General features: G+C 44.5%; 1 protein-coding gene across 9 annotated transcripts in view; it reads left to right on the top strand.

Moving 5' to 3' along the window:
* Positions 1-13,679, top strand: part of COBL (cordon-bleu WH2 repeat protein) — a 272,457-nt gene that overhangs the window by 81,225 nt on the left and 177,553 nt on the right. For all 9 annotated transcript variants that reach the window (XM_059934339.1, XM_059934334.1, XM_059934336.1 and 6 more), the window contains exon 2: positions 10,250-10,453. In XM_059934339.1, coding sequence (XP_059790322.1) covers positions 10,250-10,453 — 204 coding nt within the window. The remainder of the gene's footprint in view (positions 1-10,249; positions 10,454-13,679) is intronic.

Genomic DNA, 13,679 nt, shown 5'->3' on the forward strand with positions numbered 1-13,679 from the left:
GTCATGACGATGTGATGGTTTTAAGATAAAACCCTTTGGAGCTCTGATCGATGATGTTTGAGATGCCGGGAATGTTTTTACGTGATGGTTTTAAGATGGATTACCTTTGAGATGCCAGGAATGTTTTTACGTGATGGTTTTAAGACGGATTACCTTTGAGATGCCAGGAATGTTTTTGTTTATTTAAAAAAAATTTTTTTACATGGATCATCATAGCATCTTTATTTTATTTTATTTTTTTTGTTGATTAAAAATCATTCTTTTTTATTTTTTTAAACATCTTTATTGTAGTATAATTGCTTTACAATGGTGTGCTTTACAATTAGTTTCTGCTGTATAACGAAGTGAATCAGCTATACGTATACATATATCCCCATATCTCCTTCCTCTTGAGCCTCCCTCCCACCCTCACTATCCCACCCCTCTAGGTGGTCATAAGGCACCCAGCTGATCTCCCTGTGCTATGCGGCTGCTTCCCACTAGCTATCTATTTTACATTTGGTAGTGTGTATATGTCCATGCCACTCTCTCACTTCGTCCCAGCTTACCCTTGTTTTCCTCTGCTAAGTCCTTCCTGCCGGGGCACTCCCAGCTGCTTTCCTGGAGGGAGCAGAGGGCAGGTGAGTTGCTTGCTCAGCAACTCATGCCCTGAAGAGCCTCCCAGGGTGTGCCCAGGAGGGGCCAGGCCCTGGGTCCCTGCCCGGTGGGTCCTCAGACTGGGGCAGAAACCTGGCCCTTTGACGGCCTTGGGCTCCCAGACTCAGGTGACCCCAAATGCCCAACACCCGTGCAGACCTTCCAAGGTCAGCATCTCGGCTTCCCTGGACCGAGTGAAGGTGGTCCAAAGTGGTGCCTCCCGGGTAGAAGAGGCCAGTGGTGCTGTGACCATGTTGTGTGGAGGTGCTGCTCATAATCGGAGGGGCCTGGGGGGTCCGTGCACCTGGGCAGCTTCTGCTCGTGAACCGGCCCACGGTCACACCCTTGAACCCACAGCCTGAGGTGTTGTGATGCTTCTGAGGTGGAGGAGGATGGGGGGGGCGGCAGGCAGCAGATGTGTCTCGCTGCCCTCGGGCCCTGCTCCCTTCAGGACTCCCTCCCCTGGGCGGATGCAGCCTCACCCCTTCCTTCCCTTTCCTCGGAGGGGCCCGTGAGCCTCCACCCCCGTCAGGTCGTGCATCTTCCGCCTTGTCCCCCAGCCAGAGAAGCTTCTCTTGGGTGGTGGGACAGAGGCTGAGGGGCCCCAAAGAAGGAGAGAGCCCTGGCAGTAAGACTCACAGTACCAGCTGATCACGTTACTAGGATGAAACGATTTTATTAGGATGAAGTCTGATTTTATTAGGATGAAAACTTAATTTTATTAGGAGGCAATGATTAAATTGTGATAAAATCACATGACGTAAAATTTACCATTTTTGAACCGTGTTTAAGCCTACAGTTCGGTGATGTTAAGCACATTCACATTGTTGTACAACTATCTCCAGAACTTTTTTTTCATCTGGAACCACTCAGCAAACTGGAACTCTGTTAAACAAAAACTCTGTTAAACCCATCAAACAAAACTACCCGTCTCCCCCCTCCCCCAGCCGCTGGTAACCACCCTTCTATTTCCTGCCTCCATATGAACTTGGCTGCCCTTCGAACCTCCTATAAGTGGAATCAGGCAATAGGGGTCCTTCTGTGACTGGCTTGTTCACTTGGCTTAATGTCCTCAAGGTTCATCCATCTTTTAGCAGGTGTCAGAATTTGCTTCCTTTCTAAGGCTGAGTAATATTCCACAGTGTGTATTGGACCCTATTTTGTTTATCCTTTCATCTGTTGATAGACTCGGGTTGTTTCCACCTTTTGGCTATTGTGAATAATGCTGCTCTGAACATGGGCGTACAAATATCTTTTCGAGTCTTTACTTTCAATTCTTTGGGTTATATACCCAGGAGTGGAATTGCTGGGTCGTATGGTAGTTTTATTTTTAATTTTTTGAGGCCCCTCCATACTGTTTTCCGTAGTGGCTGCACCAATTCACATTCCCACCAGCAGTGCGCAAGGGTGCTGATTTCTCCATGTCTTCGCCATCATTTGTTATTTTCTGATTTTTTTGATAGTGGCCACCCCAGTCCTGACTACAGCTTAATTTAATGTAATATAATGGTGGTAGTTTGGGTTTATATTTTTCTGTGATTTAGTCTATTAGAACTGGAAGCTCCCAGTTTCACCGACCTGGAAACTGAGGTCCAGGAAGGAAACTCCCCTGAGATAACACAGGTGGACACACAGGACCACCTAAGAGATGCTCTTTTCTGCTGCGGCCAGGTGTGGCCTCAGAGCCAGGTCAGCCCCTGTCCAGGTGTGAGGGCCCGTCACACTGGACTGAGGGGAAACGGAGGATGGGGATTGGCCTGCCCACCTGAGACCAGGAGGCACCCAGGTTCAGGCCACAACTGCGTTCTCGGTGCCCTTGTCCCTCCTGGGAGCCCCGTTCTAAATCTACAGACCCGTCACCCCGCACATTGCACGTACTAACACCGCTTCCAGGGCTTTTCAGTGGCTGGCACCACAGAGGTGCCTGGTCTGAGAGCAAGGACCCCAGAGTGTCCTGAGAGATGTCTTCAGTCGCTCCTTTCCCTCTGCCCGTACTCACTCCGCTTACACTGGGAGTGTCACTGTCATCTCGAACTCCATCCATGGAAAGCCGATTGCTGGCCGTCCCCCAGGATGTGTCCTCTGTGGGGCTTTGTGGAGCCTCGTGCAGGAGTCTGGGTGACGTGCAGTGTCCTCCCCACGCCCCCAGCCCATCCCCTCCCTCGCGGCGTCTGTCCGGGCACCCTCTCTCCACCCCACCTGTCCTCCACTTCAGCACTCGTGCTGTGGACCTGGGGCTGTACCAGCTGCCTCTCCAGCCTTGCTTCTCCAACTGTTTCCCCGGACGCCGCCTCCCTCACCCAACTCCTGACTTCCCCTGCCGAGGCCTCAGGGACCCCGCTGGCTACAGGGTCCTCCAGGTCCTCAGCGACGTCCCACCTGGGAACTTCTTCCCGCAGCAGCTGGGCCCCTCCTCCAGACAAAACGGACACAGAACCACCCTCCGGTCCCGACCTCTTTCTTGGTGACCTTGAAAGAAGTAATTTAGGCACTCCCCAAGTATCTGTGGGATACCTGTTTATTTAGAACCCACCTGCGCACAGTTCCCCCAACTGTAAAAGGAGAGCTGGAGATCTTATCCTTTAGACTATGAGGGTCAGATGAGACAAAGTATGCATTTATTTATTTATTTATTTATTGCTGTTGAAGTATAGTTGATATACAATATCATGTTAGTTTCGGGTGTACAGTATAGTGATTCAGTTTCATGTATATATATATACACAAACACACATATATATATTCTCTTTCAGATTCTTTTCCCTTATAGATAGGTTATTACAAAATATTAAGTTTAGTTCTCTGTCCTATACAGTAGGTCCTTTTCGGTTATCTATTTTATATATAGCAGTGTGTGTATGTTAATCCCAAACTCCTAATTTATCCCTCCCACCCTTTCTTCACTGGTAACCATAAGTTTGTTTTCTGTGTCTGTGAGTCTCTTTCTGTTTTGGAAATAAATTCATGTGTATCTTTTTTCTTGTTTTCTTTTTAGATTCCACATGTAAGTGATATGATGTTTGTCTTTCTCTGTCTGACTTACTTCACTTAGTATGATCATCTTTAGGTCCATCCATGTAGCTGCAAATGGCTATTTCATTCTTTTTTATGGTTGAGTAAGAGACAAAGCATATTTGGAAAAACCATAGCCCTCTGGTACACTGTCGGGCAGTATAGTCAGCCCATGGTGCTGTTTGACATCTCCTTCTATGGTGTGCATTACAGTATTTTTCCTCCCCCTCCCCATACACGTTTTTCCCCCCCTCATCTCCAAAGTCTACACATCCTCAGGGCTGCTCACAGCCTCCTCTATAGGTGGGCACCCCACCACTGCGGTCCATGAAGGGTTCTTCAATTTCATTGTTGTCTCAAGATTTTATAAGTCTGCTGAGTTCCTTGTAGGCTGAAACTGATAGAATTTCACTGTGGCCAACATGAAGATCGATGAGTGTTTTTAAGAACCTACAAATATGAAGAACAGTGTGCTAAATATTGAGCGTACAGACAGCCTTAGTACAGCATCTGCTGCCTTCTGGAGATATTAAATAAAGTGGAAGAAATGAGGTTCTCGTTCGCCTCATAAGGAGATTAATCACAGTGGAGGTGGAACCTCTGTGTCCGGGATCTTAGGCTGGCAACAAGCAGCTTTCCCAGCCTGGGGTCTGTACATTCGCGGACAGACGCAAAGCTTCTGAAGTGGGTCTGATGCTGAAAACTCAGCCTCTATGCACTGGTGCCGAATCAAATCTTAGAGACAGAGTTTTGGGTGAAGTAGAAAAGAATAGATTTATTGCTTTGCCAGGCACAGGGGGACACAGCAGGCTGGTACCCCTCAAAACTGTGTGTCCCAACCCGAGGGGATTTGGTGAGGAGTTTTATAGTGATGGGTCAAGGGCAGGGTTTCTGATAAAGATCAGGGTGTGTGTGTGGTGGTGGTGGGGGCCTTCATTCCTTTAACCTGGCCTCAGGTTGGCTCCTCCTAATGTGCTTCTCTGGTTACTTTAATCTGGTCTCAGGTGGTCTCTTGATGAGATCTTCTCTGGAATGAAGAATGCTAATATCTTCCATTTGTTGGGGGTTTTAGTTCTATAGAGAGCTTAAAGATATTGTTATGTGTATCCCTTGAGGGGGAACCAGGACCCTGCCCTAAGGCTGCACTGTTGTTTCTTGACTGCCCCTCCCTTGTCTCTGCCTCCCCTCCCTTCCCTGATTAGCAACTGTTTGAACCTGCCCTTTGGAACTCAGGGTAGGGCATGGAGGCTGGAGTCTGCCCCCTAAGAACAAGGCTTCTGTGCCCAGGAGCCCCACAGGGTCCTGCTTGGTTTCAGGTCCACAAATCCATCCGCACCCCAGGCATCACTTTTGGTGTGAAATTTTCCATGAGCACTTCTGAAAATCTGCAAATGTTATTCTGTGAAATAAAAAGATTCATGAAGTTATGAACATATATATTAGCTGTATATTTTTCTATCAGTTGCTTTTATCAAATGATACAAAATCACAGCTAAAACCATATGCCATTTCCATGTTAAGAGCCTCTGTTCTAAAGAGATGTGATCGTTAACATAAATCAGCTCCCAGAGACTCAGATTTGATTGGTTCGTGGTGGCAGGTAAACACTTTTTAAGCTTCCCAGGTGCTTCTGCATGCAGGTAGAGACCCCTGAGCTCAGCCCTGTGTGTCTGGAGGCCAGAAGCCCCTGGAGGATTCTCAGGAGACATGGTTTCGAGCTGTGTCTTCAAGGGATCAAAACCTCCAAGGCAGATGGTGAGGCAAAGGCAAGGGGGAACTTTCGTGCTTCCAGGATCAGGGACCAGTGTCCTGTTACCAGCCAAGTGGGGAAGATCCAAGAGGGACCAGGACTGAGGGTCCGTGGAGAGCCCTGATTTTCAAACACCGCTGTGGTTTGGATGTTGTGACAGCTCCACAGGGTACAGGTGTGTGATGGCCCGGAGTCTACGGGTCCAGATGGACACACGCAGCTAGGTTTTGCTGTGAAGGTGTTCAGAGCCCAATCAGATCTTTGATTTTTACTTTTTTTTAAAAAGAGCCAGAAATTCATTGTGTTCTTGTGAAACATTCTAGTTTTTTCAATGTTGGCCAACTTACACATGCACACATGTGCGCTCACACATGTGCACATGACACAGCACTGGACCACATGTGCGCTCACACATGTGCGCATGACACAGCACTGGACCCACAGAAGCCTCCCTGAGCATCCATGCAGCCCACAGGGAGCATCTTGGTTTCTGTGTGGCCGCAGGGAGCATCTTGGTCTCTGTGTGGCCGTGGGTACTGTGTGCAGAGCAAAGCATGAGAAGATGAAGGGCATCCGTGGTCGCACTGAGTGCGTGTTTGTGGAATGAGGGGGTCACAGTAGGATTGGGTGGCAGGAGGCTGGGGTGTAGGAAGAGACTGCATTTGTGCAGACGTTAGGGATGAGGGCTTGGGGGTGCAGCGGGAGGCGTGGGGAGGAGGTGGGGATGGAAACAGTATCCCAAAGCTGACTCTGGGTGGTGGGGACAGCATTTATTTGGAAAAATCTGGGGCAGTAGACATTTCTTCTGCCTCTTTTGCCCCCATCACAGTGCTGGCTGAATGAACAAATGCCTCCTTTTCTATTCAGCGTGTTCTGAAGGAGTTCAAGTCTTTAAGCCAGCTTTTTTTCTTTTTTTATTGGGGTATAGTTGATTTACAATCTTGTGTTAGTTTCAGGTGTACAGCAAAGTGATTCAGTTATATATATATACGTATATCTATTATTTTTCAGATTCTTTTCTTATTTAGGTTATTACAGAGTACTGAGTATAGTTCCCTGTGCTATACAGTAAATCCTTGTTGTTTATCTATTTATATATATTAGTGTGTATATGTTAATCCCAACCTCCTAATTTACCCCTCCCCCTCACCTTTCCCCTTTGGTAACCACAAGTCTGTTCTCTGTCTGTCAGTCTGTTTCTGTTTCGTAGGTAAGTTCATTTGCATCATATTTTAGATTCCACATAGAAGTGATATCATATGATATTTGTCTTTCTCTGTCTGACTTAATTCACTTAGTATGATAATTTCTAGGTTCATCCATGTTGCTGCAAATGGCATTATTTCATTCTTTTTTATGGCTGAGTAATATTCCATTGTAAAGCCAGCTTTATTAGTACCCAGAAATAAAAATGTAGTTTACTTGGAAAGTATATTTATTTCCTAAAAATGATAAAAATGATTTTTTCCTGAAAGTACTTCTGGGAGGTAATGCTAATGGCAGTTGGACTGCTCAGAGACTGGGCTTCTAGCCGAGACCTATGGTTGATTAATGAAGGATCCCATAACCAGTCTCTCTGCCTTGACTTTTCCATCTGTATAATGGGCTGATATCTGGTCTTCCTAATAGAGGTTGAAGGATGCACTGGTTAAAACTTCAGACTCTGGAAACAAATTGTCTGTAATCTGAGAAAGGTGTGCCCAGACTCCTTATCTATAAAACAGGAATGGCAGTACCTCCTCACAGTGTTATTGTGAGGAATAAATGAATTAATACTACACAGTCCTTAGACCAGTGCAATATATGTTTCCTACTTCATCTTTATTTCTATAAGTTTAAAGGAAAAAATATGTAATGAATAAGAATAAAGCATAAAAATTATAAAAAATATGATGTAGGTATAAGGTTTTTAACAAGAACAAAAGAGAATTAATTTATATCTACTTATCAGGGTAGAGGATGAAACCCAGGTGTCATTCCTAAGTCTTGTGTTGGCCAGTGAAGTGAACAGTGATGGTTTGAGGCCTCATCTGAACCCTATTAGCTGTTTTTCCCCACTTTAAATGACCTCTTTCATTTTACAACTAATGCATAGAGAGGTGATATTATAGAAAAAATTAGGAAGTGCAAAGAAGTGAAAATAGCAAAACAAATGTCATGGTACCCATCACCCAGAGATCATTGTTACTAAATCTTTGCCTTGTCTTTCTAGACTGTTTTGTGATCTATTGCTATAATGCATACTTCTCTTATAAACGGTATTTCTCAAAACAAATAATATTTCAAACTTTGTTTTCTTAAAATGTCTATATTGAGCATTTTGGAACATCAACTTATATAAATTTAAAATATATTTATTCTTTTACATGTAGCTGTCCAGTTTTTCCAGCACCATTTATTGAAGAGACCGTCTTTTCTCCATTGTATAGTCTTGCCTCCTTTGTTGTAGATTAATTGACCATAGGTGTGTGGGTTTATTTCTGGGCTTTCTATCCTGTTCCATTGGTCTATATTTCTGTTTTTTGTGCCAGTACCATACTGTTTTGATTACTGAGCTTTGTAGTATAGTCTGAGGTCAGAGAACCTGATTCCTCCAGGTCTGTTTTTCTTTCTCAAGATTGCTTTGGCTATTTGGGGTCTTTTGTGTCTCCATACAAATTTTAAAATTATTTGTTCTAGTTCTGTGAAAAATGCCATTGGTAATTTGATAGGGATTGCATTGAATCTGTAGGTTGCCTTGGGTAGTATAATCATTTTGACAATATTGATTCTTCTTAATAACCTAAATGGGAAAAAAATTTGAAAAAGAATATATATATATATATATATATATATATATGTATGTATAACTGAAACACTTTGCTGTATACCTGAAACCAATACAGCATTGTAAATCAACTATAGTCAAATATAAAATAAAAATTGCTTTTAAAAAGTATATTTAACCAGTACTGGTATAACATTGTTTTAGTACCATCATTTATTGAAATTCTCTCTTTTTGACCTGTGGTTAGAATATCTTACATACGTTTGCCATTATAAATTGCGTTGTACTGAGTATCTTTGAACCTCCCACAATGCATTCCTGTGGGATTGTTTCTTTAGGATAAATTCCTAGAAATGGAATTCTGATGTCAGATGCTTTGGGCCAGAGTGCCCCAGCACATTGCTCTGCAAGAGAAGTTAAACATTGAGGGCTCATGTGGCCTCTCTGTGGCTCCTCGCTCTGGAAGAGGGCAGGCGGGAGCAGAGCGAGGTGGGGAGGGGCAAGGCCCTGGGAGCCAGACACACGTGCTCCGCATCCCCGCTCCGGGCTTCGGGGGAGCTAGGATCTTCCTGACACTCAGTGTTCTCAACTGCAAAATATTTTGAATGAAGTGAGCTTCCTAGGCGTATTATTAGCATAGGTCCTGATGCTGAGTAAATACCAGTTCTTATTATATAATGCCCAGGGCCTCTGTAAAATAAGATTCTTATATATAAGTAAGGAACATATAAATAAATGTGTGCATGTATATGCATACACATAAACATACACATGCATATGCACATGCACATACATATACATATATGTACTTGTACATACAACACCTGTTTACCTAAATATAAAATAAAACACCTACACAAAGTAAGGTCAGTTGCCTCCCCTGAGTAATGTGGAGGAGACAAGAATTTCTAAAAATGTTTGTCAGAGTGGGTGATTTATTGACAGGTGTTTAGGAATCTACAAGGTGAATTGAGAATTCAAAGCACAGGCAGAAATAAGGTGAAAACAGAGGGGGAGCAGGTGGCGTGTTAAAATACCATCAGTCATAGCCCCTGCCACTAAACTGCCACCTCCGTCCACAGTGCCCGTGTCTGTGGGTGTTGGTCTGGTGGATTTTCTGGCTACTTTAGTACCTCCTCATGTAGTCCTATCACATCCTCAATACCGTGGACCCATGGACTCCAGATCCTCAGCTGGTTGTGGATCCAGAGCTGGGGCAGTGGTTTCAGCTAGAGCAATGCAGACCCCTTAATTAGCTGGGATTTGTAACCCAGTCAATGGTTCAGAAAGGACTGGTCCAAGCAAAGTCTACCACCCCAGCCCACTCCCAGGAGGGGAACACATTTTAGGCTGTTTCTTTCCAGGAACACTTACTTTCAAAAATGTGTCCTCCATAGACCGTAGACTGGCAGTTGCCGAGGGGGAGGGGGGTGGGGGAGGGATGGAGCAGGAATTTGGGATTAGCAGATGTAAGCTTTTATGTATAGAATGGATCAACCACAAGGTCCTAGTGCATAGCACAGGGAACGATATTCAATATCCTGGGATAAACCATAATGGAAAGAGTATAAAAAAAGAATGTATATATACATATCACTGAATCACTTTGCTGTACAGCAGAAATTAACACAACATTGTAAATCAACTCTACTTCAATTAAAAAAATGATGCATCCTCTACTTTTCTTAGTTGTCCATTTTCTCTATGTTGAAGAGCGCTAATATATTGATTTTTTAAAATTGAAGTAGAGTTGATTTACAATGTTTCAGGTGTACAGCAAAGTGATTCAGTTATACACACACATACATGTATATGTATATATATGTATATATTCTTTTTCAGATTCTTTTCCGTTTTAGGTTATTACAAGATACTGAATATAGTTCGCAGTGCTATACAGTAGGTCCTTGTTGTAATATATTGATTTTTAAAAGTTTGTGCAACTCAGAAGGCCTTAAGCACTTAGAAGACTGGACAATTAAGAGGAAAGGTCCTTAGGAGCTGCTGGCCATTGACAGGTGACTTATTAACTTTGGGCTGGAAGCTGCCACCTCATTCAGTCCTTCCTGTTCTCGCCTTTCAAGGAGGAAGATGAAGGCTCGTGCTCCCCCCCCTCCCGGGAGGCCCACCACCCCCAGCGTGCACAGAGGACAGAGACCTCCCCGCGATGCGTCCCCCAGCCCCCCGCGGAACCCGCTCGGCAGGACGGAGACGCTGGACGGCAGGGTGGTGGCCATGACCGTGGTGCTGCCTAGCGGGCTGGAGAAGACGAGTGTGGTCAACGGCAGGTAAGGGCCCCGCGCGGCGAGGAGGGCTCTGCCGTCCAGTTTGCAGATCCACCGAGACCTGAGGCGTGGGCGCATCCCCCCGCGCTGGGCTGGACCAGGGCCTCGGGGTGTAAATCTGGGCCTACTGACAGCCTGCAGTGTCGCAGGCGGCCCGGCTGCGTGCCAGCTGGGCCACCACGTGCACCCTCATCCTTAGGACTGCAGCTCACTCCTGTTAGAGGTGGGCTCAGAAGGAAGGGGCCTCTCAGGCCCATAAGCACCTCCAAGGAGGTGACCACCACCACAGGTGGGGCCGGCATCCTTGGCCCTGAAGTTACACAGCCGGGGGGCAGCCCCCCCGAGTGACCATCCTCGGGTCCACTTACGGACTGACTCTCGGAAGTATGAGTACCGTCAGTTATCAATTTTCCAAATGGAAACAGTGCAGGTTTAGATGAAGGAATAAAATCCGACCCGTGGAGTTGACACTGACGGGAATCGATTTACAGACCCTCGATTCCCACCCGCACCCTCATTGGGAGCTGATCTGCCTGCGAAGGTGCCTGTGGCCGAGCTCAAACGCTGGTTCTTCTTTCCGTCGCTTCCCAGTCGTAAGAGGCAGGACGGAAGCATTGGTAATACTCCACTAAGAGTATGAAGGGTGTTATTACCCATAGAATTTCTAACTTGATGTTTGATATTTATCAAAATAGATCGTAATTATACTGTTTGAGCAATTCTGCATTACTGTTATTAACTCAATCCATAATAAAAAATTTTAACAAAATCACAGGAAACAATTCCATTTACATGTTTAGACATTTTATTGTGCAGAATATGATAGAGTGTTCAATTATAAAAACATTCAAGCTTAAAAATAGTTTTGTATAATTCTGAGGCAGGAGTGAATGGGAGTCATATTTCTAGGAAGCCAAGGAAGGTAGGAAATGATATGAAATATTTAAATCTTAAAAAACCGTTTGCTCGAGTATTTTAAAAATGGATAATGGTGGAAATCACATCACTCTGGGTGTTTTTATTCTTGTGGGTACATTGAAAATAGTGATACAACAGTTTTTGTTTTTTTTTTTTTAAGATTTTTTTGATGTGGACCATTTTTAAATTTATTTATTTATTTATTTATGGCTGTGTTGGGTCTTCGTTTCTGTGCGAGGGCTTTCTCTAGTTGTGGCAAGCGGGGGCCACTCTTCATCGTGGTGCACGGGCCTCTCACTGTCGCGGCCTCTCTTGTTGCGGAGCACAGGCTCCAGACTCGCAGGCTCAGTAATTGTGGCTCACGGGCTCAGTTGCTCCGCGGCATGTGGGATCTTCCCAGACCAGGGCTCGAACCCATGTCACCTGCATTGGCAGGCAGATTCTCAACCACTGTGCCACCAGGGAAGCCCGATACAACAGTTTTATGTTAAAATCTTAGTATTCTGATTCTACCCGATATTACATCCTTTGCAACTATTAAATTTTATAAGGAAAATTCCAGGTGACAATTTACTGGCAAAGGGGTACATAGGTTTTTAAAATTATTTTATGGGCTATGTGTACAAAAATTTAAGGAATGTTTCTCCAGGCAGTGATATGTACCTGGAGTACAACATCTTGAACTCTGAAAGGGGATGCAAAGCAGCTTTCCAGAGTGTTACCAGCAGGGAGCACCGGGGTGTGGGGCTCTGGTGGGGCTCCTCCCCGTGGCCATCAGCCCACCAGCAGAAGACTCTGGAGCCAAAAGTTAGGACTTACCGTGATCCCTGTGGCCTAGACCCGCAGAAGGCAGTAGCTTCTGTGCGCAGGGTTCACGCAAGAGATATTCAGGTTTCTAAAGTGTCTGTGTTTCTTGTTTTCCAGAGGGATCTTTGTTCTAAATACGCTTTTCCCACTTAACTTTAACTTGAGAAGCAGGCCATATTATCATAGGTTTACAAACTACCTTAATAGACGAGTGTAATTTTATTAGTGACTGTATTACAGTTGACTCACCATTCTTATATTTTTGGCCCAATTTCTAGTTACAGTTGTAAAAAAAACACTTTAGTGAAGTGTGATTAACATATAAAAACTGTCCATATTTCATGTGTACAACTTGAGTTTGTGGCTAAATGTACACCTGTGAAACCATGACTTCTTTGTCTAGTTACATATCTTTTAAGAAAATGGACTCATGGGTCATGTCTTAAATAATACACAGGTCCGATCTTACAGGTGCATGAGGAGAGACAGAATGCCCACTTGTAAATTAAAAATATTATTTTGAAAAATGTTTTCAAACTGAACACATTCTTCCGAGTTTATCTTTAATTTTCTTTTTCTTTCAAAGTAGAAGTTATCACTGTGCCATTTTGCAGTGCAGCAGTGAGAATAGGTTCAGCTGTAGAGATTAAGTATTAAAATACTTTTCTCTTTTCTAAGTAGTAAATACTCATCCCTTCCCCAAGGGTTTCCTGCAGCAGCCTCTGGTCTCCCTTAGCGGCTTGTAACTTGCTGACGCTGCAGCTTCTTGCTTTGGGAATTGGTTTTATGTGTCCTACTCTTCAATAATACAAGAGTGGGCCGAAGTCACATTCCTGACCCTTGCTGAAACCAGATCTACTAAACGTTTATCAGTGTGGTTTCTCGCTTCCATTTTATCAGAGAACATGTCCACCTTTTCGCAGGATAAGCAAGTCGTTTATAATTTACAGTCAGCACCTTAACCACCTTTCCAAACGTGAAAGATTCTCACAAGGAAAACACATTAGTACTTGGAGTCTGATGATTCCATTCTGCATATGACAGTGATTTTTCTTTCTCTCTTTTTTTAAAGTTTCCTTTGGATTTAGAAACATAAGTAGAGGTCTCAGTATGTTCTTCGATGAGACATGGGAATGGGTGTTCTGGAACTTTCTTAAGGAAGATGCTCTGGTGCCCTTTTAGGATGGGTGCTACCAGCACTGCTCAGGGCCACTGCAAGGAGACCGCTGGTCCCATCAGTCTAACTCGGGGACAAGTCAAGAGAAGGTCTTTGAAGAGAAAATGCCCTTTGCCAAAAGGGAGCTTCATAAATGGTGTCAAGCAATCGAGATTTGGGTCCGTGTCATTCTGATGTGGTAAATTAACTCATGTCCAGTTGGCATGCAAGCCCAAGGGGCCCAGGACAGGAGAAGGCAAGCCTTTCCTTCGCAGGATAGAGGAAATCTCTCTCCATGTTCAGTCCTGCGATTCTGCCTCTGTGGGCTGTCAGACCCCATTTATAATA

Source organism: Balaenoptera ricei, chromosome 9 (genome assembly GCF_028023285.1).
Source record: "Balaenoptera ricei isolate mBalRic1 chromosome 9, mBalRic1.hap2, whole genome shotgun sequence".
Taxonomy (NCBI): domain Eukaryota; kingdom Metazoa; phylum Chordata; class Mammalia; order Artiodactyla; family Balaenopteridae; genus Balaenoptera; species Balaenoptera ricei.